Source organism: Haliotis rufescens, unplaced genomic scaffold (assembly GCF_023055435.1).
Source record: "Haliotis rufescens isolate VD_foot unplaced genomic scaffold, xgHalRufe1.0.p SCAF_8, whole genome shotgun sequence".
Classification (NCBI taxonomy): Eukaryota; Metazoa; Mollusca; class Gastropoda; order Lepetellida; family Haliotidae; genus Haliotis; species Haliotis rufescens.
The window spans coordinates 44,519,861-44,546,385 of record NW_025964372.1 but is presented as its reverse complement, the minus strand read 5'-3'; the positions used below and the strand labels follow the sequence as shown (position 1 = coordinate 44,546,385).

Here is a 26,525-nt window from a genome sequence, read left to right as displayed (position 1 = left end):
AATATACACACTGATATCAACACGTGACGTTTTACGTCATGCGATAACACTTCCCAACTTCCTGGTGATATGATATAAAGGTAACACTGAGGACAGATCAGCATTACGAGGTGATGAGAGCTATACTGCAAGGGATGTCACCAGGGCTGTCGTGAGCGATAGCGCCTGTTTACACGATTCTTGTAAGTATGCATGTTATATTTACTGTTTAAATAATTAACGTTAAATCAAGTGGCATTTTCGGTTTGGGGACTTTATTTACATTTAATATCTTGGTTTCAGCTTCTGTTGGTTTAAAACCTCTCCTTTTTTTCAATGTATTTTTGGTTAACAGGACGTCCAGACTTTCCTGAGGTCCATGTTATATTTTTCAGAATCAGATTTTAGGTTTCTGTCTGTCAAATAATTACCGGGCACACTGGACTTAGTTTTGGCATGTTGCTTAGTGTGCTCTGATTGTGGATGTCTCGTTTGTTGGTTGATCTGTGGTGTTCTGTGAATCCTCAAGTTCATCCTCTCTTGATGCTACAGCTTCTAAAATGTTACATAAAGATACTTTACCCTTCGTGTGTGTTATCATCTTGAATCAGTATGACCTAGACTACCCTAGAGTGAAAACTGTCAGGAATATTTAAAAAAAATTATTACCGAACATAGTCACGATTTACATGAAGACCCTACATCCCCACGTGGCCAGGGGTTGTGGGACATTTTCAAACATTTGAAATGTAAGTAGGCGATACTATGCAATGAGAGAAGGTAAGATAGATATGAATGTAGGTAGGAGAAAGGAAGGATAGATGTAGAAGATATAGAAGTGGTATTTTTGTGTTTCTAAATACGTAGCAGTACCAGACAATTTGTTTCGAAAAGATGCGTTATCATACCCATGAATGAAGTTTTCAATGTCACAATATTGCCTTATTATTTTATTCTTGTTCTTCCGGGAGGGGTTTCTTAGCCCACAACCTGTAGTGAGCTGAGTTTAACACTGCTTAAAACAGTATGACAGATATATGTCAGCCACTGCTTCATGTGTGAGGACAATCGTACATGATGTTGGCTTATCTGTTTGGTGAAGACAGCCATGACCTGTTCGATGCTGACAGGAAAAATACTGCTCTTGCTTTGTTGTCATGTTGGACTTTGCACAATGATATTGCCTGTGTTTATCAGTTGATTGGCGCAGATCCAATTTGAGGGTTGGTTGGTTGGCTTGTTTGTTGTTTAACGCCGCACTCAGCAATATTCCAGCTATATGACGGCGGTCTGTAAATAATCGAGTCTGGACCAGACAATCCAGTGATCGACATCATGAACATCGATCCACACAATTGGGATTGATGGCATGCATCAACCAGGTCAGCGAGCCTGACCACCCGATCCTGTTAGTCGCCTTTTACGACAAGCATAGTCGCCTTTTACGGCTTGCATGGTTTGCTGAAGACCTATTCTACCCCGGATCTTCACGGATCCAATCTGAGGGAGATATATGGATTTCAACGTCTTCATTATTAGGAACACAACGTTTCGGAGTACAGTAAAGTACGGTTATAACACACGAAGGCACCACTAATATTAGCTGGTTATAACAGTAGTTCGTTATAAGCATATGTACAGCAAGTCTACAGCAAATGGCCGGGACCCAAACATAAGTTCGTTCTATTCGTCGGTTCGTTATAAGCGTGTTAGTTATAAACGTGGTCTACTGTGTATCCTTACTCCTTCATCAGGTGAATGAATGCTACGAGTCATTTAACATATATGTGTCCATGTAAGAACAACACAAATAATACGATAAAAGAAGTGGAATAGTCAACAAGGAGTGAGTCGGTGAGTCGGGTTTAACGCCGCTTTTAACAGTATTCCAGTTATATCACGCGTGTCAGCTTAATGTGGGAGGAAAGCCCGAAGTGATGCAGGCCTCAGACGTTTACCGCTTCAGTGAAACCCACGAGCACATGTATGGTGCTGACAAACCTAGAAACATAATCGGGGCGAACCGGGAATCGAACCCACAATCATAGGTTTCTGGCGTGTCCAAGGGACGCAACTCTGCACAGCGGATTAACAGTGCATTTCTTCATCCCCGATTGGCTATAAATCATAAAATAATTTACAAATATATATATTCAGATCGAAAATAAAAACAGATGATGTTTTGAAGGGGTCGCCAGCTTGGGTCTCCAAAACCTGTACCGTTTTAATTTGGCTGACTTGTCTTGTTTCGAGTATTTACAGACAACAGTCATATATCTGCAATATTGCGGATAAAAACCTTTACCGGCACACAAGCAAACAGCCCGTGCAGTCATTCAGTGTTTTCTCTTGTAGCACAGACATTCACCATCAAATATGGACAACGAGGCGGTTGAGACGTTTCCTTTCTCGGATCGCACTGAAATCAGCTTTCTGAAAAGAGTCAGCATTGAAGGCCAACTGAAAGACATCCATCCCGACATTACAATTAACATCGACGAGACTCAGGTAAGAGTCAAGGGGTCAAGGAATTCCGTGTATGATGCCAAAACATTCATTGCTACCATCTTGGAGGAAACTGAGTTACGTGACATTAAAGTGACTGATCCATCGCGCATCAAACTTTTCAAGAAGGATGTAACTCGTAGATATATTGGAAGCAGACTGTTACGAAATGGCCTTAATGCAGTGTACGATGTCTGCGAAGACGGGATCAGGATCCGGTGCAAGCATGCCGAGTTTTGCCGAGTTCGGGATGTCATAGACGCTGCCATCGTCAGTGAAGAGGTTGATGCCTTACATATTGGTGTAACACTCCGTGACAGACTTCAAGAGTTGAGAGATTATACGGAAGTGGACGACAATCCAAGGCGTACTCGCCTCTCAGTACATTTCGAGAAATACAACACGGTGAAGGAAATCGTGGATGTTGTGATAAATGAGCTGAACGAGGAACCAGGTGTTCTTCGCCGACGCAAATCTGATAGTGAGTTTGTTTGGAATTATCCGTGTGTGTATGTGTGTAAAGTGTACATGTGCGTGTATAACACTATCTAATAGTTGGTACCTTATTTGTTAAGTCGTTTGTTTATTTTCATTATTTGATAGTGATTCATTAATTACAGATTAGTGATTACTGCCCAGTCAAAATCGTAAAAAGTTTTTTTTCTTTTAGCAAAGATTTGTATGATTATGGAAAGAGTTCCGTCGTTTGATGTAGGTGAACAATAAACCTGGGTTTTGTTCCAAATATTTGTACATTTGGTACTCTCCTTAATGGTGTCCTGGCTGGTGTCACGTGGTTCTGTATAGTGAGTGAGTGAGTATGGTTTTACGCCGCTTTTAGCAATATTCCAGCAACATCACGGCGGGGGACACCAGAAATGGGCTTCACACATTGTACCCATGTCGGGAATCGAACTTGGGTCTTCGGCGTGACGAGCGAACGCTTTAACCACTAGGCTCCCCGACCGCCCCTGGTTCTGTATACAGAGCACAGGACACGAACCAGGGCACAGGACACTATGGGCGCGAGGAGTGGAAATTTGACCCATGAGTGAGTGAGTTAAAATTTAACATCGCATCGGCATTATTTCAGTCATATAGCGATTGACCCATGAGAGTTTCTTTGGCTTCGGTAATGCCCCAAACTAAAACGCTTGTATACGTCGTGTCTTCATTGACATATGCCCCTGTTCATCCAGCAGCGAATGATTACCCGGCGAAATTACAATGTGACTGTTATCTATCCATAGGCCCAATAGGCAGCTCGGCTTGTATTCTCCCCAGGGAGCTGAGAATGAAGTTCGAGAAGATAACCCATTGATCCATTGTCGCGGATGATAACGTAGTAGCGCTATGACAATGTTGTGTGTGGAATCGAGCGCATTATAAATAGATACATTTCTATTAATATCATAAATAAGATAATAGAGTCTGAAGATAATCGTTTGGATAGTGTCAACACTTAATGTGTGTATGTATTACACTGTAGTCAGTCGTATTCTAGCTAGTCTGGTCCAAGGAAACCGGCAGTTGATAGCTTGATACAACCAGCCAGGTGTTTCATCTTGGTTGTTGCCCGGCTCAGAGTAGAACAGAGGACTGGGATATTATCTACCACTGAATATGCACCCGAGGTACCCACCAATTGTCTAAATTAGCCAGTGGTTGGAATCTGCAACTGGACAAAAAAGGGCCGTTGGGAAGCCTAGTGGTTGAAGCGTTCGCTCGTCACTTTGAAGTCTGGCATCTACTCCCCCCTGAGTACAATACGGGAAGCTTCGTCTTGGTGCCCTTCTCCCTGATGTTGTTACTGGAATATAGATAAAATCGCCCTAAAATCATACTCACTCAGAAGATGTGTTAGATGTAGTGGCAAATGTGTTTTCATATGTGCTGCGTTATGTATGAACATTTGGAAGATGCAAATATGAATTAACATTTATCATCCAAAACTGGCTCCCACAGGAGATATCGCTTGGATGAGATCAAGAGATATCTACACTGTAGATATCGCAGCAATGAAATTACATCACAATGCTTTGCAGACCATTGTGACGTCACTGGTTACCATGACGTCATAATCAAATGACATCACTAATGGCTCTGCTACTGAAGCAGTTTACAGTACTTTTTACACTGAAGACACTGCTAATTACTGTCTACAAATTGAAAAAGTTGAAAGAATGATGTTTAATGATGAATAAAATCTCACCCTTATGACTTTTGATATTAAATATATCAACACTCGTTGATAAAAGTGGCAAAAATCCTCGGCAAGCCTCGGAATTTTTCCACTTTTATCAACTCCTGTTGATATATTTGATATCAAAAGACACTCGGGTGAGATTCTCTATATGTAGGGAATGAAGTTGTTTTTCTTTTTTAAATGAAAAATAACTCAATATTTGTTTTGTGCAGGTGGATTTAGCGACTCAGACGAGGATCAGGTAACAAAACCAACTATTCATAATTTTTTCTTACATATTTATTTGTTGTTTTATCCTCACGCGGTATTATTTCAGCTATATCACGATGGTCTGTAAGTTGTAAAGACTGATTCAGACAAACCAGTGATTGATATTATGACCAACTATGACAAGAAATTAACCAATAAATCAACTCCAGCTATTGAGTAGTCTTTAATGACCACCATAAGCTACTGGGGACGGCCCCCACGTTGTAATATTATAAAACAAATGAGCGAGTAACTATATTTATTTTCTAACTGTATAAAACCATCCACTCATCCAATCCCTAATACCCAGGGGCGGTCGAGTAGCCTAGTGGTTAAAGCGTTCGCTCGTCACGCCGAAGACCCGGGTTCGATTCCAGACATGGGTACAATGTGTGAAGCCCATTTCTGGTGTCCCCAGCAGTGATATTGCTGGAATATTGCTAAGGAGGCGTAAATTCTCACTCACTCACTTACTCACTCACCTAATACCCAAATTTCAGCATCCACCCTTCCAACCAACGAACCTCACCTAATCCATTACAAAACGTAACCATATTCTGTATGGCTTCTTCTCTAGGTCAATGGTGGTGGCGGTGCTGCAAGTCAGGATGATTCCCTCACCCACCAAGAGAAGTCAGTGTACACCGAAAGGCTTGAAATCCGGAAACCTGGCATCGAAAATATTTCAAGGTCCGATGAATTTCAAGCATTTTTGGAAGAAACTGCACATGGGAAAAACATGAAAGTGGCGCCATGTCATGTCAACGAAGGTAAAATGGTCATCCTTTTGTATTGTTTGTTTATTGTTTGACGCCACGCCCCCCCCCCCCCCCCCCCCCCCCCCCCCCCCCACACACACACACACTACTGTGTAGTGTGTTTCTAGTGTGTGTGTAGTCTGTGTGTGTGTGTCTGTAAAGTGTAAATGTGCAGGTAATGTGTAGTCTGTTTCTAGTGTGTGTGTAGTCTGTGTGTGTATGTGTGTGTGTAAAGTGTATATGTGCATGTAATGAGTAGTGTGTTTCTAGTGTGTGTGTAGTCTCTGTGTGTGTGTGTGTAAAGTGTATATGTGCATGTAATGTGTAGTGTGTTTCTAGTGTGTGTGTAGTATCTGTGTGTGTGTGTGTGTGTGTGTGTGTGTGTGTGTGTGTGTGTGTGTGTGTGTGTGTGTGTAAAGTGTATATGTGCGTGTAATGTGTAGTGTGTTTCTAGTGTGTGTGTAGTCTGTGTGTATGTGTGTGTGTGTAAAGTGTATATGTGCGTGTAATGTGTAGTGTGTTTCTAGTGTGTGTGTGTGTGTGTGTGTATGTGTGTGTGTAAAGTGTACATGTGCATGTAATGTGTAGTGTGTGTGTAGTCTGTGTGTGTGTGTGTAAAGTGTATATGTGCATGTAATGTGTAGTGTGTTTCTAGTGTGTGTGTAGTCTGTGTGTGTATGTGTGTGTGTGTAAAGTGTATATGTGCGTGTAATGTGTAGTGTGTTTCTAGTGTGTGTGTGTGTGTGTGTGTATGTGTGTGTGTAAAGTGTACATGTGCATGTAATGTGTAGTGTGTGTGTAGTCTGTGTGTGTGTGTGTAAAGTGTATATGTGCATGTAATGTGTAGTGTGTTTCTAGTGTGTGTGTGTGTGTGTGTGTGTGTATGTGTGTGTGTAAAGTGTACATGTGCATGTAATGTGTAGTGTGTGTGTAGTCTGTGTGTGTGTGTGTAAAGTGTATATGTGCGTGTAATGTGTAGTGTGTTTCTAGTGTGTGTGTAGTCTGTGTGTATGTGTGTGTGTGTAAAGTGTATATGTGCGTGTAATGTGTAGTGTGTTTCTAGTGTGTGTGTGTGTGTGTGTGTGTGTGTGTAAAGTGTATATGTGCGTGTAATGTGTAGTGTGTTTCTAGTGTGTGTGTAGTCTGTGTGTATGTGTGTGTGTGTAAAGTGTATATGTGCGTGTAATGTGTAGTGTGTTTCTAGTGTGTGTGTGTGTGTGTGTGTATGTGTGTGTGTAAAGTGTACATGTGCATGTAATGTGTAGTGTGTTTCTAGTGTGTGTGTGTGTGTGTGTGTATGTGTGTGTGTAAAGTGTACATGTGCATGTAATGTGTAGTGTGTGTGTAGTCTGTGTGTGTGTGTGTAAAGTGTATATGTGCATGTAATGTGTAGTGTGTTTCTAGTGTGTGTGTAGTCTGTGTGTGTGTGTAAAGTGTATATGTGCATGTAATGTGTAGTGTGTTTCTAGTGTGTGTGTAGTCTGTGTGTGTGTGTGTGTAAAGTGTATATGTGCGTGTAATGTGTAGTGTGTTTCTAGTGTGTGTGTAGTCTCTCTGTGTGTGTGTGTGTGTGTAAAGTGTATATGTGCGTGTAATGTGTAGTGTGTTTCTAGTGTGTGTGTAGTCTCTGTGTGTGTGTGTGAAGATTTCAAGACATACAATTCATTTGTTTGAAATCAGGTAAAGAACACTTTTATCTACAGTAGCCATCCAATATGACCTGAGTGGACATTAGTTTTTCTCTATCGTTTTCTTGAACAGATAAATATACAAGCCTTCAACCATAACACAATCTAATAGTTGGTACCTTATTAATTAATTCTTTTGTTATTTGTCATTATTTGATAGTGATTCATAAACATAGGATTACTCCTACGCATTATAAATAAATACATTTCTATTAATATCATAAATAAGATAATAGATTCTGAAGACAATCGTTTGGATCGTGTCAACACTTATTGTGTGTATGTATTACACTGTAGTCAGTCGTATTCTAGCTAGTCTGGTCCAAGGAAACCGGCAGTTGATAGCTTGATACAACCAGCCAGGTGTTTCATCTTGGTTGTTGCCCGGCGCTAAAGAGTAGGACAGAAGACTGGGATATTATCTACCGCTGAATATGCACCCGAGGTACCCACCCATTGTCTAAATTAGCCAGTGGTTGGAATCTGCAACTGGACAAAAAAGGGCCGTTGGGTAGCCTAGTGGTTAAAGCGTTCGCTCGTCACTTTGAAGTCTGGCATCTACTCCCTCCTGAGTACAATACGGGAAGCTTCATCTTGGTGCCCCTCTCCCTGATGTTGTTACTGGAACAGATATAAGAGCGCCCTAAAATCATACTCACTCAGAAGATGTGTTAGGTCTAGTGGCGAATGTGTTTTAATATGTGCTGCGTTATGTATGAACATTTGGAAGATGCAAATATTAATTAACATATGTAGGGAATGAAGTTGTTTTTCTTTTTTAAATGAAAAATAACTCAATATTTGTTTTGTGCAGGTGGATTTAACGACTCAGACGAGGATCAGGTAACAAAACAAACTATTCATTTATCTATTTTACATATTTACTTGTTGTTTTATCCTCACGCGGTAATATTTCAGTTAAATCACGACGGCCGGTAAGTTGTAAAGTCTGATTCAGACAAACCAGTGATTGATATTATGACCAACTATGACAAGAAATTAACCAATAAATCAACTCCAGCTATTGAGTAGTCTTTAATGACCATCATAAGCTACTTGGGACGCCCCCCACCCCCACCCCACCCCACCCCAGTGTTGTAAAATCAAAAAGTAAATGAGCGAGTAACTATATTTATTTTCTAACTGTGGAAACCCTCCACTCATCCAATCCCTAATACCCAGGGGTGGTCGGGTTGCCTAGTGGTAAAAGCGTTCGCTCGTCACGCCGAAGACCCGGGTTCGATTCCAGACATGGGTACATGAAGCCCATTTCTGGTGTCCCCAGCCGTGATATTGCTGGAATATTGCTAAAAGCGGCGTAAAATCCAACTCACTCACTCACTCACTCACCTAATACCCAAATTTCAGCATCCACCCTGACATCCAACGAACCTCACCTAATCCATTACAAAACGTTACCATATTCTGTGTGGCTTCTTCTCTAGGTCAATGGTGGTGGCGGTGCTGCAAGTCAGGATGATCCCCTCACCCATCAAGAGAAGTCAGTGTACACCGAAAGGCTTGAAATCCGGAAACCTGGCATCGAAAATATTGCAAAGTCCGATCAATTTCAAGCATTTTTGGAGGAAACTGTACATGGAAAAAACATCAAAGTGGCGCCATGTCATGTCAACGAAGGTAAAATGATCTACCTTTTGTATTGTTTGTTTATTGTTTGACGCCTCACATGAACTAGTACATCACGGCAGCTTGTAAATAATTGAGTTTGAACCAGATAATTCAGTGATTGATATTAGTAGCAACGATCCACGCCATAGGGGTACAAGCCTGACCACCTGGTCCATTAGGTCGCTATCTACGACTAGTAATGGCTTCAAGGGACCAATTCTAACTGGATATCCCAACGGGGGCATGCCCTTTGTTAAGGGAATTGGAACATTGGTCATGAAATGTGTTTATCAGCTTGTCTACTCCATACACATCATTAGTTATATTTATATGAAAGTGACAATGTCTCTCACGTCTGTGGACATATATACATTGTATTTTGTTCTTTTCTTTAAAAAATACATAACACGTTGGCGTTTCAAGGCACTATGCTTAAATTCAAGGTAATTTGTCAAAAATTCAAGATACATGTTTAAAATATTTATATGTATTCAAGGTACTAACTTCAAAATGTTATCTTGAATTTTCAAGAAAAGAGTAAACATTATATGTCTCTTCAGTAGAAGATGCTTCAGAAATTGTTGTATTTTCTTCACATGGCGTTTCTGTTTTTAGAACAGGGGAGGATCATCATTAAGCAGGGCACGCTTGAGGCTTTAGAGGTAACTTCTGTGTCTACAACTGAAAGTCATTTGATGAAAGAAAGTGACTGCTACAGTTTGGGTTGGATGTGTCAGCTATAAGACTCAATCCAGTGATTGGTATTAGCCTGACCACCATATCCATTCGAATGTCTTTTATGATAAACGTAAACTGTCGGGGAAGAGAGTATAAACCAACTTCTGTTGATGGTTACGAATGAAACAAACAAGAAATTGTTATTCGATAGTGATGTATTTGACTCAGTGCCATGGTTTGGTACCATCGGTTTGCAGTGTGTCCGCCATTGGTTCCAGCCATGTAATGTGTTGATAAAGGTTAAAGTGTTTGGTCAAATTCTAATTCAATTGTACACTTTCGTATTTTTTGCTAAAAGTAATTTAATTGCATTAATCAGAAATGTCCAGAAACGTTTTGTCAACAAGGGGCTTCCTGAACACAGCATTCCTCACAGGCACGTTGTTTTCTGTCAGTGCTTGTATGGTTGAGTGGTTAGAGTGTATGTCCTGAGAGCGGAATGTCAGTGGTTCCATCCCCAGACCGCGACTTTGAAAATACTTGTTGTTACCCTGCCATGCGCTTGGCATTATGGGGATAAAGGGAGGACTAGACAACTGGATGTCATGGTCACTGGTCACCCGAGGCATGGTATCTAAGTGTGCATGGCGGCACGAGTCCAGACAAGTAGCCTGCAACCTCGGGGTATCGCGGTACTTGTCATGTTCGCGAAACGGACCAAATGCACTCACTAACCTTTATGTTTATTCGTGTTCTCTGTATCAGATATCATTCATGTTATCAAACAATGCATATTTTACTGATAAAAGTTCATTATTTACATTAGTAGCTCCGAGTAAAAGCCGGGCCTCGCGCTCTGTTTGACAAGGGAGAGAACTACATCGTATCGCGGTACAGAGAAAAGTTGTGTATGGTGGTCCGAATTGGACAAAAATAGGACACATTTCTACCAACCACTTGGTATGATCATGCCAGACATCAGTAATTTGTCCAGACAAGTGCAAAGACAGCACAAGTAAAATTCTAAATGTGTTATCAGCAATAGGTATTCAATGCATATTTACCGAAAAGTAAGAGAAAAATATTTTTATAAGTCAACATCAAAATATCAGAAATGATATTTTAAGATTGTTTAAAAAAAATTGAATGACAATAATTTGTCACAAAATGGAAAAAAGTTAAAAGTCAACAATAAATATATAAAAAGCACTCCTAGTATGCCCAAAGTATGTATTTATCTTTTGGTTACTAGTGAAGAACGTATTTCTAATTTAGCATTATGGCCCTGGTGATATCCCAATAGATTCTGGGCACAGAGCGGGAAAAATGTGCGGACTACGTAACTTCCGTTACCTCATTAGTCGCCATGAATATGCAGATGATCTAGTTCAGGTCGATAGAGAAAGTTTACTTGGGGAACTGCGGGTTATATCGTTGGCCATTAATAGATGGGGGTAAGGCAATATTACAACAGATGCTAGAAATATGTATCAACGCATTAATAACTCCTTACTTACAGCAGACGGAACATTCCGAGGAAATTGAAATTGTTTACGAAGTGAGCACTTCCTGGTTACTGATTTGCATCAATAGACAGCCGCTAAGAGGCGTGTCCCGCGTGAACTATCGGAAATCACAAATGCCGCGATACGATGAATGCCGCCGTACCATGGGGTCCGAGTATACATGCAACACACAAAAACGTTTGTACACGTCGCTATGTAATAATAATCTTAAACGCGACTAAAAACCCATTTCACCTCACCTCTTTCAGTTCAAGGTGGATGTGCTAGTTTGTCCAGCCTCCAAAACGTTGGACCTGAGTTATGGCGTGGTGGCAAAGGCTCTGTCTGAAGCTGCTGGAACAGAACTTCAGGAGGATTGTAAGAAGGAATTCCGAGTTAACGAAATGAAGGAGTATCATATGACGGTGACGCCACCCTATCGTCTCAAATGTAACAATGTCCTCTTTGTGGCCTTGCACCACTGGAACCATAGACAAGAAACCAAAGCTAAAGAGGTTGGTGTGAAATAATTTTGTTATTTTTTGTTTGCTGTGATGTCATTTACTGTAAATAATCGAGTCTGTAAATAAGTAATTGGTATCCTCGGGGTGATGACATGCTATAATCCAAGTCACCGTTCCTGACCACCGAATTCATTACGTCGCCTCTTACGAGTGGCAAAGGTTGCTGCTTGGGAGAGCTTCTTACCTGCCCCCCCCCCCCCCCCCCCCTTCCTTTCACACACACACACACACACACACACACACACACACACACACACCTTCCTTTCACACACACACACACACACACACACACACACACACACACACACACACACACACACACACACACACACACACACACACACACACACACACACATAGGAGTGGACTCAACCGGAACAACCTGAAAAACACGGGAGCATATGGTACAAATCAAAATAAAAAATTGCATCGGACATCATATTGTCAATGATATGTCAAATTTGGAGGTGTCCTTTGAAAGCTTTACTGAGGCCTTGAATGTTGTTAGCTTGTCATATGATCAAACAACTTCGGAGCAAGTGTCGTATCACGCTCTTTGAAATAAAGCTCAATAACAGATCTAAGAAACATCAGCTACGGGTCACCAAGCAGTGGAAGTGTTGTCACAGTTATAGCCATTATACATTTGGAACCGTAAGTGTAAATACGCAGTTCGCGAGAAACTTTTAAATAAATATGTACTGAAAGATTCCGACTGTTTATGAATCACTTTCAAATAGTGATGATATCATGTGTTCACGAACAGGTGAGTGTATCCTGCACAGGCAAGTGAATTGTTCACCTGATAAAATCTAATGCGAGTAAAATACTTACCTTTTTTCGCATTGTTTGTTCACATTTCAGATGTACCAATGGATACTCAGTGAATGCCTGGAAAAAATATCAAGGATTGAACCACTTCCAACGTCTGTTGCACTCCCTGCTTTGGGCTGCGGCAATCTCGGGTATCCACGTGACCTTGTGGCAGACTTGATGATGGACACGGTGAAGCAGTTTATACAAAGACAGAAGGTTGATGTATATGTGATACTACACCCCGACAACCCGGATGTACAGAAGGTACACCAAAGTCCTAATACAGATTGACCATTTGATGTTCTGGGAGAGGTCTGGGATTTTGTATCGAGATTAGATAGTTTTCAGCTACTGCGACAAAATCAGATATTTATTTGCTTAAAACTATAAACCTGGGTTTTATGTTTTAGAAAAACACTTTGCAACAATGTCATTTTTTGTGGCAGACAGTCAGAAGCATAATAATTTTTTTCAAGAACTTTCGCAGACAATTTATTGTTTTAGATAATATCCCAGGCCAGCCCCAGGCAAAAAGTTTGGTTGGACCCTTGGTTAAACTTTGCACGTTAGCGCTTATTTAGACTACAAATTCGTTCAGTTCACATACTGTACATGCTGGCTCTTGTATAACTTAATTCACATGCACGATTGTTTTTGTATTTTTTGTACTTATTCGAGGTTGTGTATATGAATGACATGCAAAGTCTTGTGTGTATATAGTCCATCCTCACTATAGTACATACCATCCAAAAAATTATGAAACGTCATGGCCTGGGATTCTCTTTAAGACACCGGCTATTGTTTCGGGACTTTGTCTTGACATTAGATGTTTGTTCATCTACAGCTGCAAAACCAGATATGTTGTTCATTTAAACATGAGTCGGAATAATATTTTGTGTATGGGTTTGTGACGTCATTCCTTTATATCCCTTCCAGGCATTCCAAGCAAGACGGGAAGGTATGTATTACATCATAATGTGTCATATCAAACAGAATTGAGAAAGTAATCATCTCTGATCGAATCTGTGAAACAAGTAAAACATTTCGATATGAATTATGTTAAATACTAAGATCACACATTCATTATTCGTGTTTAATAAGTTTTGTTTGAGCGTCTTCCAAGTCGTGATGGGCCTTTGTTGCAGCGTTTCACGTCGAGGACATCAGACTGACAGTCAGAAAAGGGGATATTTTGGAAGAACAGACCGACGTGATAGTCAACAGTATATCAGAACGCTTCAATCTGACTGGTAAGGTACATGTACTCTACATGCTATATACTGTTCTGTATACACGGCCCAGCACGCATGGACAGGCTTCATCACCCTTATCCTCAGATCTACAGCCTTTGGCTTGTGGGTGCCTTAACGCAAGTCAACGGAATAAACACATAAATCTGTTGTTATTTGGGAAAATACAGCTTTTGCGGAAGTATTCTATTCAGCGCGAATGAGCAATGCCATTTGATTGAGGGAGTCGCACTCATATTGAGACGCATTTTGGGATAGGTGCCAGCAGTCGCATTCATTTGGAGACGCATTCATTTGGCGACGCATTCATTTGAAGATTAACAGTATCCTCTCCAAAACTTGAAAATTGTAGATGATAATTCCCCGGATGGAAAGTAGTATACTGAAGTCGTCTACATATTCTCTTTACTGATACAGTGTCACAAAACAGTTTATTGTCTTTAGGATTATATAGAATTTGGTCTTTTGGCAATTAGATTTAGACCTATACTAATTGAAAGAGGATCGAAAGGTGCGTGATTGTGTGTCTTAGTTCTGTTTCGTTGAGTTACCTCCGCGGTCTCTTATATTGATGACATCACTGCAGCATAGAACCGAATAGAATAGAACCTGTATCAGCCAAAGCACTGACCGAAGTGAGTGAGTGAGTTAACATTTAACGTCACATCGGCAATATTTCAGCCATATCGTGACGAGAAGTTGGTCATTAATAATGCAAATTTTCCAGATGTCCATATATCATCAAATATGAAAAGTAAGGTTTCCAAACATGATTCTGGTAAATGTTTCAGGAGTTGATAATGTATGTTATCAGCCCCTAAAGCAGTATCATGAGCTTGCCCAAGGGCAGTATGGAGTTCATGAATGGAAAAGACTTCATTATAATCTTCCCCGTTATCTGAAGTAAAATTAATAGGTTTCTTTTCCTGCCGCTTTTTATATTTTTGAAATTTAGGTACATAGTTAGACGAGGAAGAATGCTCAGCTAGAGTTTCACCCAGTTTGTTTGCAATATCTGATTTATCAGTTAACAACCGATCGCCATTTTTAAGATGATGTATGCTTGATATATTACCCTTACCTTTAATTACATAAGTCGTAATGAAAAAATCCTCCAATAATTTACCGTTTGAATTGCTGTCATTACTACCCCAAAGTGGGTTATGGCCATTCAAATCTCCCATGATAACACAGGGCTTAGTGGTCATACAGTGCCTGAAGATCAGACTGTCGTAGAGAGTACGTTGGTGGGACATACAAAGAACACAAAGTAAAAACAATATTCAATGTTATACGTACTGCTACAGCCTGAAGAGGGGTATTGAGAGGAACAGGACTGTGAATGATGCCCTGCCTCACCATAACAGAAGATCCTCCAGTTGCTTTATCCCCTGGAGGGAAAAAGCAATGGTAAGAACTGTACTGTCTTAAATCAAAATTATCTGTGGTCTTGAGGAAGGTGTCTTGAAGACAAAATGCTGATGGTGTGAAATCTTGAATTAAAAGCTGAAGATCATTAAAATTATGCCGCAGTCCTCTACAATTCCATTGTATTAAATTGGTTGAGCAACTCATGGAGGCTCAATTGGAGATCGTGAGCGGGGGGAAGGTCCTCTACGCTGTAATGGTAGCGATGGAGTGACCTCCATATCTAGAGGTTCAAAGGTGTTATGAACCTCCACAGGAGCAGTCAATGACAAAGGTTCCTCAACATGTTTAAGGGCCTTTGCTTCTTTTCGTCGTTGTTTTTTTTCTTTGTTCGTGAGATTTCTATTTGTTTTGAGTTCAGGTACAGAGTCTGGTTGAATGGCAGGTTCTGGCAAAGGTGCAGGTTCTGGCAAAGGTGCAGGTTCCGGTAGTGGGTCAGTTTGCGAAGCTGAAGAAGGTGAAGAACAGATGTCAGCATCTATTTGAAACAAAATTTTCTGGTCAGTGGATACCCAGCTAATAGCTGTTTGACAGCTATTATCAGCCTTGATAGGCGAAGAGTAGATTACTGCAGAAAAGGTCCGTGAAGAAGTGGAAGTGGTTGATTCACTTGTAACCAACTTCTTCGCGTCTGTAAATGAGATATCATTTGTGTATTTCAGTTTCAGAATTTTAGTTTGTGTCACAAAAGAGGGACACGTTTTAGCAGTAGACATGTGATCGCCGCTGCAGTTTGCACATTTGACAGTATGTGTGCAGTCAGTGTTATCATGGGTCTTACTGCAGCGGGAGCAAACTTTGGTATGGCGACAGGATTTGGCTCCATGTCCAAACTGTTGACATTTGATACAACGGAGTGGATTCGGAATATAGACATCCACTCCGATGTTGAAATAACCAGCTTTAATGGAGGAAGGTAGCTTAGTGAGGTTAAACGTGAAAAGGTACGTAGTTGTTTTTATGATGGTGTCACCATCTTTCCTTGTGAACCGTTTCACAGAAGATACACCTTGAGACTTTAATTCTGAAACAATCTCGTCTTCAGACATATCTGAGAGGCACTTTGCACGGTCATGGGCAATGCCTCTACAGGAATTCAATGTTTTGTGCACAGAGACCGCAATCTCTGTATTTGCAATATGATCAGCGTTGAGTAGATTCAGAGATTGCTGTCTCCTTGCACACTCCACAAGCAGTGAACCGGACCGGAGACGAGTAACATTCTTCACGGTACCACAAATGCCTTCAATTGATTTTGAAACAACAAAGGGGTTCAGTTTGAGAGGCTCACCATCAATCCCTTCAACTACCAGAAATCGTGGCCAAGAATCAATATTTTGTACAGAATCCTCATCAGAAGATGTTGCAGGATCTGTATCAATATGCCATCTTTTAGTTTTTGGTCTAGAACCAGTGATCTGTGGGGAAGCCATAATGAAAAAAAGACTTTCGACATCCCTGCTCCCCACCCACCAATGGAGTGTCTACAAGGACGGTGCTGCAGTGGAAGCCGACTACAAACACCAGGGTTACAGGCATGCTATACTCGACCAATACAAACACGGGTAGCTAAGAGAGTCAAACAGAAATAAAGTCAGGCTGGTTCCGCCCTTGGCAATTTTCTGAAGACAAATAGAACCCGGAGGTCAATAATGCCAGATTGGCCCATGAGCCACCGCCTTCAGGCATGGGACTCTAAGCAGATTAATAACACATACAAATTTGGATCTTTTCCATAATTATTTTGTGGAATATAAGTACATAAGTACATACATACATATATATATATATATTCAAAATCAAAGTTGACCATACACAGGGCATGGCATGACCAGCCGATTGATAGAACCGGGCCAATTCTACCACCCGTCTAGATGAAGGTAGGATCAAAGTGGTGTGTTGGGCAAAGGAACACTGTTCCTGGTTCTAGTGCCCTCAACCACCAGAATCCCTTCCTCCACCGACACAGGGGCGCAACCCACGGCAAACAGGTTGCCCAATTCGGTCGCCTTGTACGACCAGCAATGGGGTGCTGTGGAAACATTCTGCATATTTATCGTCAATCACAAGCTGTCAGTAAATCCCTTGTCAGTGGATGTTGTTTAGCGCCGCAGTCAGTAACATTCAAGCTACATCACCGCGGCCTGTAAATAATTCACGTCTCGGTGAAGCAACCTAATGGTTGACAGCATGAGCGACAGTCCACATCGTAGAGGCATGATGGCATACAATAACCTAGGACACACAGATAACCATCTAATCCACATCAGGAAATTATTCACTCTGAGCATTGTTTCTTGTGCTTCTTGCTGATTGGCGAGTTTGTCCAATTGTTCCACTGTTTTATTGTCTGAAAAGGGGCCAATGGAAATATGTCATTTGTTTCAGAAACCCTTTCAACAGAACTGGTAGAACGCTTTGGAGAGCCATTCAAGAAGGATTTCAGAAAAAATCGTGAGTTCCATATGTTTTTGGAGATATCTGTTCACAACGTTTCATGTTGAAGTTTAAAGTAAAGTGGATTCAAGATTAACTTTATAAAAGAGCGGCTGTGTTGAATTATCTGAAACCTTTACCATGCTATATAACAGATACAGCATACACAGAACTAAAGACGCTGAAGTAAATGATTGTAACACAATTATAACTAACACCAACAACAGAAATAACATACACAGACGTAAACGGGATCATCTCACAATCACACAACTACCGTAAACAGTATATATCTGACCGACGCTTGAAGATCCAGGGTAGAATAGGTCTTCAGCAACCCATGCTTTCCGTAAAAGGAGACTATGCTTGTCATAAGAGGCGATCGTAAGAGGGATCGTGTGGTCAGGCTCGCTGACTTGGTTGAGGCATGTCATCGATCCCATTTGCGGGGATCGATGCTTATGATATCAATCACTGGATAGTCTGGTCCAGACTCGATTATGTACAGACCGCCGTCATTTAGCTGGAATATTGCTGAGTGCGGCGATAAACAACAAACCAACCAACCAATACATCTGTCAAGGGATAATGTTGTCCCAAATGTTCTCATATACATAAACTATTCTTGCTCTTTAGCATACTTTCCTGTTTGATAGTTCCAGCTCTGCAAAAGTCTGGATTATCGTTTTGCAAGTCGTGCAGACCTTGGACTTGTGTAGTACATCTTTGCGCCAGCGTGTTTAAAGGGAAGAACGGAACAGATTGGCTGGCAGCAATACTTTCATGCCTCAAAGAATCTGGGGAAAAGTTCAAACCAGCGTCTGTGGCCCTTCCTTGTCTTGGCGTTGGTATGTGAAATATTTTGTATATTTGTAACGATAATTCCCAGTTCACACTTCCCTGCAAAAAGGTTTGCTTTGAAGGTGTTCCGATTGTGATTGAACAATGCTGAAGAGATGACGGACCCATTTCATTGTCGCATGAAAAGTTTGCAAGTATGTTCAGTGCAAAGGATTCAGGGTACGAAAATAGGTCCTAGCAAACATTTGCTTTTCGCAAGAGACGAATAACGGGATCGGCTGCTCAGGCTTCTTATCCCAGTTGCGTGGATCGATGCTCATAATGTCAATCACTGGATTGCCTGGCCCAGACTCGAGCATTTACAGACCGACGTCATACAACTGGGATATCTCTGAGTTTGGCGTTACACAACAAACAATGAAAGAATTCTCTTTATACAGTTTCATTCTTTGAAAACAGCAAAACACGGGTGTTCTGGACAGCGATTAGGTCCTCAATTGTAATGTACTTCTATTCATATTCAATAGACATTCCTCTATGGCAATGATCGTTAATCTGATTAATCTTGTTTCTATCCGATGGATAGTGTTTGTTTGTTTGTTTGAAGTTTAACGCCACACTCAGCAATATTCCAGCGGTCTGTACATAATCGAGTCTGGACCAGACTGTCTAGTGATTGATATCATGAGCATCGATTTACGCAATTGGGATACGATGACATGCATTAAACAAGTTAGCGAGTCTGACCACCCGATCCCGTTAGTTGACTCTTACGACAAGCATAGTCGCCTTTTACGGCAAGCATGGGTTGCTGACCTATTCGACCCCGGATCTTCATGGGTTACGACAAGCATGGGTTGCTGAAGACCTATTCTACCCCCAACATCACGGGTTACGGCAGGCATGGGTTGCTGAAGACCTATTCTACCTCAGATCTTCACGGGTTACGGCAAGCATTGGTTGCTGAAGACCTATTCTATCCCGGATCTTCACGGGTTACGGCAAGCATGGGTTGCTGAAGACCTATTCTACCCCGGATCGTCACGGGTTACGGCAAGCATGGGTTGCTGAAGACCTATTCTACCCCGGATCGTCACGGGTTACGGCACGCATGGGTTGCTGAAGACCTATTCTACCCCGGATCGTCACGGGTTACGGCAAGCATCGGTTGCTGAAGACCTATTCTACCCCGGATCTTCACGGGTTACGGCACGCATGGGTTGCTGAAGACCTATTCTACCCCGGATCTTCACGGGTTACGGCAAGCATGGGCTGCTGAAGACTGTCTTCATCAGTCAGGTGACTAAAGGGATCAGGTTGTCAGACTTGATAATTTGGTTGATGCATGTCATCGAATCTTAATTTCGACGATCAATGCTCATGTTGTCAATCACTTGATCACGACAAGCAAAGTCGCGTTTTACGGCAAACATGGGTTGCTGAAGACCAATTCTACCCCGAATCGTCGCGGGTTTCACTAAAAGTGGTACCAACTGGAATACCGGTACCTCTAGAACAGGACATGCTCAACCATTCTGGTTTTCAGTGGTTAATTCACATAATTTTCATCACTTTTTGCCTTTAACACCCAGTGATCGCATAAAGAAGATGCTTCCCTTGCTAACAGTTACTCAATATATTTACGTTCGTTTTGATCAGGTTCTGAGCGTCTTTCCCCCGAACAACTGGCGGAACTCTTGCATGATGCCATAGAACAATACCGAGCTGCCGTTCACTTCAAGAAACATCGCATCAACGATATCAGGCTGTTAGTGCTTCGTGACGAAGATTTTGATCGAATCGTCACCACGTTGCAGGACATTCAGGAGAGAAACAATAAACGTCTCGAGGGTAAGACCTTTTTTATCATTCAATTAATATAAATTCTTTAATTCCTTAAAATAATCAAATGAAAAAATAGTGGTTATTTTATTTCAGTTATGTTTCAGATATGTTTTTCTGTATATTTTTTTATTGACGCCAGGGTTCGATTCCCAACATGGGTAAAATGTGTGAAGCCGATTTCTGGTGTCCCCGCCGTGATAATATGTAATATTGCTAAACACAGCGTAAAACCACACCCACTCACTCACTCTTTTGATTGACTACTGTCAAGAATACTCTTGCTATAACATATTTGAGCCTAGGCCATACAAACCAGTGATTACTATTATAAAGAACGTGCCATGTCGAATGATATTGGCACACAATCATGTCACAAGAACCTGGGCACACGATGTCGCAAAAAATTCCAAGAGCACTACTCTGTACCGGGTCGTTGATTTTTGTATTCCCGCCTTAAGATGAAAGGTGATATGATGTAAATATATAGATTTTGTAATGTGTCAGTTCAATGAAATGGCAGGTCTCGGTACAATGTACACTTCAAAACTAAACAGACCCAAAGAACAAATGGCACATCAGCCGGGACTATTGTTCAGTCGTAAGAGTATGAATCGAGTGGTCGGGTTCTGTGACAGCTGAATGTGAACATTGACACCATTGACAAACAATCCTCATATTTGTTTATAACAGCCACGGGGCAAAAGCAAGTATATGATCTTTACGTATCATCTACTGAAACGTCAAAGGTGCAGGATCTTGCTGGGCAAATCCGAAGCTTTGTCGATGCAAACGTACGCAGTGAGGCTGTTGAAGCCGACAGGCTGGTTTCTGCAATGTCCAAAGAGAGGGTGAGTTCATTTCTTCAACTGTCGTCCAAATGTTTCTAATCACAAAATATTTTAATGATTAACGTGGTTATAAGGCCTTCTTATTGGAGGTAGATATGTTCACGAGTTGCTAATTTGGTATTCAATGTTTGAGATGGACGATCTTCAACAACTTGCAAGGAATCACACTGTGGGCTTGAAGGTGATCGGATGCAAGCTGATACTGTTTGGCATGGACGTAGACATAGCCAAGGCGAAGGTTGACATCAAGAGGTTTCTGAGAACATGTCACAGCGCTAAATGGAGTTCGGCGAAGGATGACCACAATCTCGATCTGGACTCAATCAATGGCTATGTTGAGGATGCTTATCAACACAACAAAAGATACACATTGTTTACGGATCAGTCCGATAGGCTCTACAGGCTGAAGATCAAAGACGGGAAGGTTTCGATATGCCAGGATCCAGATAAACGAGAGATACAATTACAGAGAAGAGGTGAGTTTGGTGATAATTATGTTTGGCCGTTATGTACACAGCTGTATAAGAAGCAGTACAAAAGTAGTATCCTGTTATAAATGCCTCCTTGTGTGAAACTCTGTGTCAAGCTATCTGTTCTTTCGTTGCATTTCCACTATCAAATATAATCCCTGGTAACCCCAGCTTGTTGTAAAAGAAGACTAAATGGGTTAACTACACATGTACTTGTTCATTGTTTCCCAATTGCGTGGGTCGATGCTCATGATGTTAATTACTGATTCTACGGTCCAGACTCGTTTCGTTACACTGTGTATGTGTTGTTATTGCTGTTGTTGTTTTAACGCCGCACTCAGCGATGTTGCGAGGCTATTCCATGCTACGACCTTTAATGGAGTATTCACACCTCCTTATTTACTGGCACATATTTTGGGGGCACATATTTTGGGAGCACGGGTGGCCCAGTCGTCTAAGGCGCCGCGATTCGCTGTGCAGAGTTGCGTCCCTTGGGCACGCTAGAAACCTATGATTGTGAGTTCGAGTCCCGGTTCGCCCCGATTATGTTTCTAGGTTTGTCAGCACCATACCCGTGCTCGTGGGTTTCACCTAAGTGGTAAACGTCTGAGACCTGCATCACTTTTCTCCCACATTAAGCTGACACGCCGTGATATAACTGGAATACTATTAAAAGCAGCATTAAACCCAACTCACTCACTCACTGGCACTACATTTGTGTGAGAGACGGATGGTACCAGAAGAGCAAGAAATGACCTTCCTTTTTGCGAACACCTGGTGTCATAACTGATATCGAGTGATCCATTCGTGGCATTTTCATCACTACTTTGCTTTCACGCCTAATGGATCAGGTTGGGAAGATATTCGAGTCTGAAATTGACTGAAGAACACCTCATGTTGTCGTGGTACGATGACTCCCACTCTCAGACCCTGTCCATCTGGTCTCATTTAGTCGGGGGCACGGGTGGCCCAGTCGTCTAAGGCGCCGCGATTCGCTATGCAGAGTTGTGTCCCTTGGGCACGCCAAAAACCTATGATTGTTGGTTCCCCCCGATTATGTTTCTAGATTTTTCAGCATTATACCCGTGCTCGTGGGTTTCACCGAAGTGGTAAACGTTTGAGACCTGCATCACTTTGGGCTTTCCTCCAAGATTAAGCTGACACGCCATGATATAACTAGAATACTGTTGAAAGCGGCGTGAAACCCAACTCACTCACCTCTTTAAGTTATGCTCCTGAGGTGGTTTTCCTTGTGGCACAGTTGGCCCTGTCGTCTGACCCGCAGTCAATTGTGCAGCTGTGCACTACTGAATACTACTGAGTACTATTAAAAGCGGCTTTTAACCCAACTCACTCACTCGCCTCATATGACAAGGAACAGAGCTCTGGAGCACCTACATTTATGCTAACCTTGAGCCCCACGTGTATGATTGAATGCATTAGAACATTTTATCTCTTCAGTCTCCGTGACGTATGATGACATTCCACTCAACTGGTCGCTTCAGCACCAAGGAGTCACGGACTGCGTCCCTGTGGACAGAGATGGGGAAGAATTCAAAAACGTCATTACTCGCTTTGAAACTCAGAGGAAGTCCAAAAGTGAGAAATTTCACATAAAAGAAGTGAGTCTGCAACAGCAATATGGTCCATTTCAACCATGTACACTACCTCATATGTCGAAATTAAAGTTCAAATTGAGTAGTGATCACAGTTCATTAAACCAATGTAATTCAGTCAGATAAGGCACAGATATCGATGTGCAGAGTCCTGCTCGTTTTTGGTGTCGGTATCGTGTGAGCGAGTGTTCAAATCTTGGTCTAGTCTTGGTCTCTCAGTATCCCACCGTGGTCAGCGTCTACGCGTCTAAACCCTGGACCACTTCGCTCCCATGTTAATACATGACTTCCATACTGTTCAAAGAGGCGCTATGCCCAGTACACTTGCCCACATGCTCTTCAGCTGTACATTTTCATCATCAGCCAGATTGTACGTAATGTTTTCGGAAATACATTATTATACCCCGCCACGAAGTGGAAGGGGTTTAGGAATGGGTGCTGTCCGTCCGTCCGTCCGTCAACTTTCTTTTCCGGAGCAGAACTAAACAGTAATGAGAGATATCTTAACTGAACTTGGCACATAGGTGTTGTACTTGTGCCTTTTGATTGTTTGGGATTTTAAAAAAATATATTCTTTTTTAGTTTCCATGCCAACCTCATTTCCTGAGCAGATGTTGAATACTGTACAAAATGTCTTCACCAATCTTGGCACATAGATAGGTCTAGTGGTAAACTGGTGCCTTTTGATAGTTTGGGATTTCAATTAAAAATAGGTTTCGAGTTTCCATGGCAACGACTTTGACTTAGACTAAAATGGGCGGAAAAACCGTACACTATTTCGTGCCTTGCACACAACCAGACATTTCATATTGGCCGGGGATATGAGTCCTTCAATGCAATAATAAGTATATGTCATGCGACTGATAGGGGCGGTCGGGTAGCCTGGTGGTTAAAGCGTTCGATCGTCACGCCGAAGACTCGGGTTCTATTCCCGACATAGGTACAATGTGTGAAGCCCATTTCTGGTGTCCCCCGCCGTGATATTGCTGGAATATTGCTAAAAGCGGCGTAAAACCATACTCACTCACTGAGACTGATACTTTGGATAATCTTCTTCAGGTATATCGGATTGAGAACAGGCTACTACACAGGAAGTATAAGGCAGAAGAGGAACGACTTTCCCTACAAAATGGCTGGGACAAAGTCAATGAGCGCATACTCTGGCATGGAACCAGCCAGGGCTCAGTTGAAAACATAAACACAAATGGATTTGACAGGAGTTACTGTGGTGCAAATGGTGAGTTCCGTCGGCATGTTATCATGAACTTTTACACACAGGATGGTGAGATACTAAATCCGTACGTTACACGTGTGTCACACAAAGTTGACTTAGGTGTATTTGTTTTGAGTTCTCTCAGGTCACGCATGAAACTCAAATTTTGTCGATATTCACAAATAATAAGGAGACTTTTTCGAGATTAACACTTTACGAAAGCAAACAAGATCATTACACGCATCAAATTCGGTTCGAATCCTTCAGTTATGCATAAGTCTACTACAGAAATTACCTACTCGAGCACATCCATTCCATGTGGCGTGTACGACTACAGATAGATTGGGGTCCCTCAGAGCGTGATGATGTAAATGCAATTAAGTTCAAGGTGGCAAAATTAAGACCGCCTAAAATATTTCGACCAATTTATAAACTTATGTTGATTCGTCTGTGTATTTTGTGGCACTTTCGATCAGTCACACTGAACATCTAGGTACAAATCATACGAAAACTCCTTGGAAATGTTCCTGATTTCGTGGGTCAAAATATCTCAGATGTGAACATTAACTTTTTACATTAATTTCTAGCGTGTGACGTTGTATGTTGATCACGGTTATCTTTTCTTATTCTGAAGGTGACCTTGCCCTTCGTTTGAAGCTGCCACTGACACAATATGCAAGCAGACTCCCGTTTGGGTATATTGTCGATTAGTTAATATGAACTTCTTTGGCAAACACTCTGATTTCCCTTTCAATATAACGAATATCTGACAGGGATTAATACCCTGAGTAGACAAGTGATGGCATCTTCAATTTTGTTACTGTTAAGGCATAACTTGACAAAAGTTGTGTGCACGGTAATCAAACGGATGAGCGGACAGTTAGTCCAGTAATGCGATTTCATATTTGGGGGAATTAAATTCTAGGATTTTTTCCAGATACAGCTACAAAACCAGATATATTTATATTTAAAACATTTATTTATATTCAAAACTATCAGTCCATTTCTATTCAGAAAAAAACACCTTGCATCAATGTAATAAAGAGGTCGGCCCTTCAGAATAGTAGAATATGAATTTGCGCTTATTGTGTTTCTAAGTTTGTCAGCACCACAAACGCGATTGGGTTTCACCAAAGTGTTAAACGTCTAAGGCCTGCATTCATGAAGTTGACAGGTCGTTAAAAAGTTAAATATGTTTCACGGTGGCATAAAATCAGAATCATTCACTCACTCATGCTCACTACTTCTCGTCGATGTTGATATATTTTATTAAAAACAATTCATTGTTTAGCCATCAGATTTGGTGAAGGGACCTACTTTTCTGTCGACCCATCCTATTCGTCCAGCGACACATACTCGCCTCCAGATTCCAAAGGATTGAAATACGTGTATCAGGCGAAGGTACTGACTGGCATTCCAGTGGAAGGGAAGGTAACGATGAAGTACCTGCCAGTGAGAGCAGGCACAAGCACTCCCTATGATTCTGCTGTCAACAACTTGAAGGACATCAAAACCTATGTCATCTTCAAGGATGATCAAGCTTACCCTGAGTATCTAATCGAATTCACCCATGCGGTCGGCAAGCAGGTGGACATGACAGGAAGCAAGACAAAAGCCGATCCTTGTGATGCGCAAGACAACAATGCTCCAGCAATGACTCGGTTGTAGTTTACCACTGAAGAGTGGTCAGTCACAATAACCTCAATCGAACTCAAGTGATCACATGCGGAAACAGCTGTTAGAACCCTTGTCCTTTCTAGCCCCGGTTTGTGGGCAAGTAGGTAGCAAGTTTGAAGTGTCGGAGTATGTTGTGGACACATAAATTGTTGCAGTGTCGGACACCTATTTCTGAAAACATCCTTGTGTTGAACTGTATTGGAATACTGGTTTCGAACCAAATTGAATCTGTCATATATCTGTAATTCTTTATCAATTAGCCAATATTTACACACTTACTGAAAAATAGCCCCTGAAGTTCCTCTTAAGTTTCTCATTAATATTTGCCCATAAAGACGTTAAAAGATGGTACTTGTTGAAACACTGTCTGGCGCTCGGCATTAAGGGGAAAAAACAATGACTAG

At 41.5% G+C, this 26,525-nt stretch overlaps 1 protein-coding gene across 5 annotated transcripts; it reads left to right on the top strand.

Annotated features, from left to right (window-relative positions):
* Positions 1–79: 79 nt before the first annotated feature.
* Positions 80–26,525, top strand: LOC124125024 (protein mono-ADP-ribosyltransferase PARP14-like). Of its 5 annotated transcripts, XM_046488341.2 has the most exons (19): positions 80–182; positions 2,335–2,965; positions 4,903–4,931; positions 5,517–5,709; positions 8,200–8,228; positions 8,831–9,023; positions 9,630–9,676; positions 11,467–11,712; positions 12,586–12,801; positions 13,474–13,495; positions 13,683–13,787; positions 17,604–17,669; positions 18,308–18,499; positions 20,112–20,303; positions 20,988–21,145; positions 21,279–21,621; positions 23,077–23,237; positions 24,291–24,468; positions 25,736–26,525. In XM_046488341.2, the coding sequence occupies exons 2-19, from the start codon at positions 2,356–2,358 to the stop codon at positions 26,110–26,112; spliced, it is 3,357 nt and encodes a 1,118-aa protein (XP_046344297.2). In that variant the 5' UTR covers positions 80–182; positions 2,335–2,355; the 3' UTR covers positions 26,113–26,525. The 5 variants fall into 5 exon arrangements, with proteins under 5 accessions (XP_046344297.2, XP_048244825.1, XP_048244822.1 ...); XM_048388868.1 differs by lacking the exon at positions 25,736–26,525 and having other exon boundaries at positions 23,077–23,214; positions 24,291–24,455; XM_048388865.1 differs by lacking the exons at positions 4,903–4,931; positions 5,517–5,709.

Excerpts from the sequence above, each read along its gene's own strand:
- LOC124125024 (XM_046488341.2), top strand. The coding sequence starts at position 2,356 with ATGGACAACGAGGCGGTTGAGACGTTTCCTTTCTCGGATCGCACTGAA. Across the intron at positions 2,966-4,902 it reads TCGCCGACGCAAATCTGATA|GTGGATTTAGCGACTCAGAC; the intron begins GTGAGTTTGTTT and ends TGTTTTGTGCAG. Across the intron at positions 13,788-17,603 it reads AGAACGCTTCAATCTGACTG|AAACCCTTTCAACAGAACTG; the intron begins GTAAGGTACATG and ends CATTTGTTTCAG.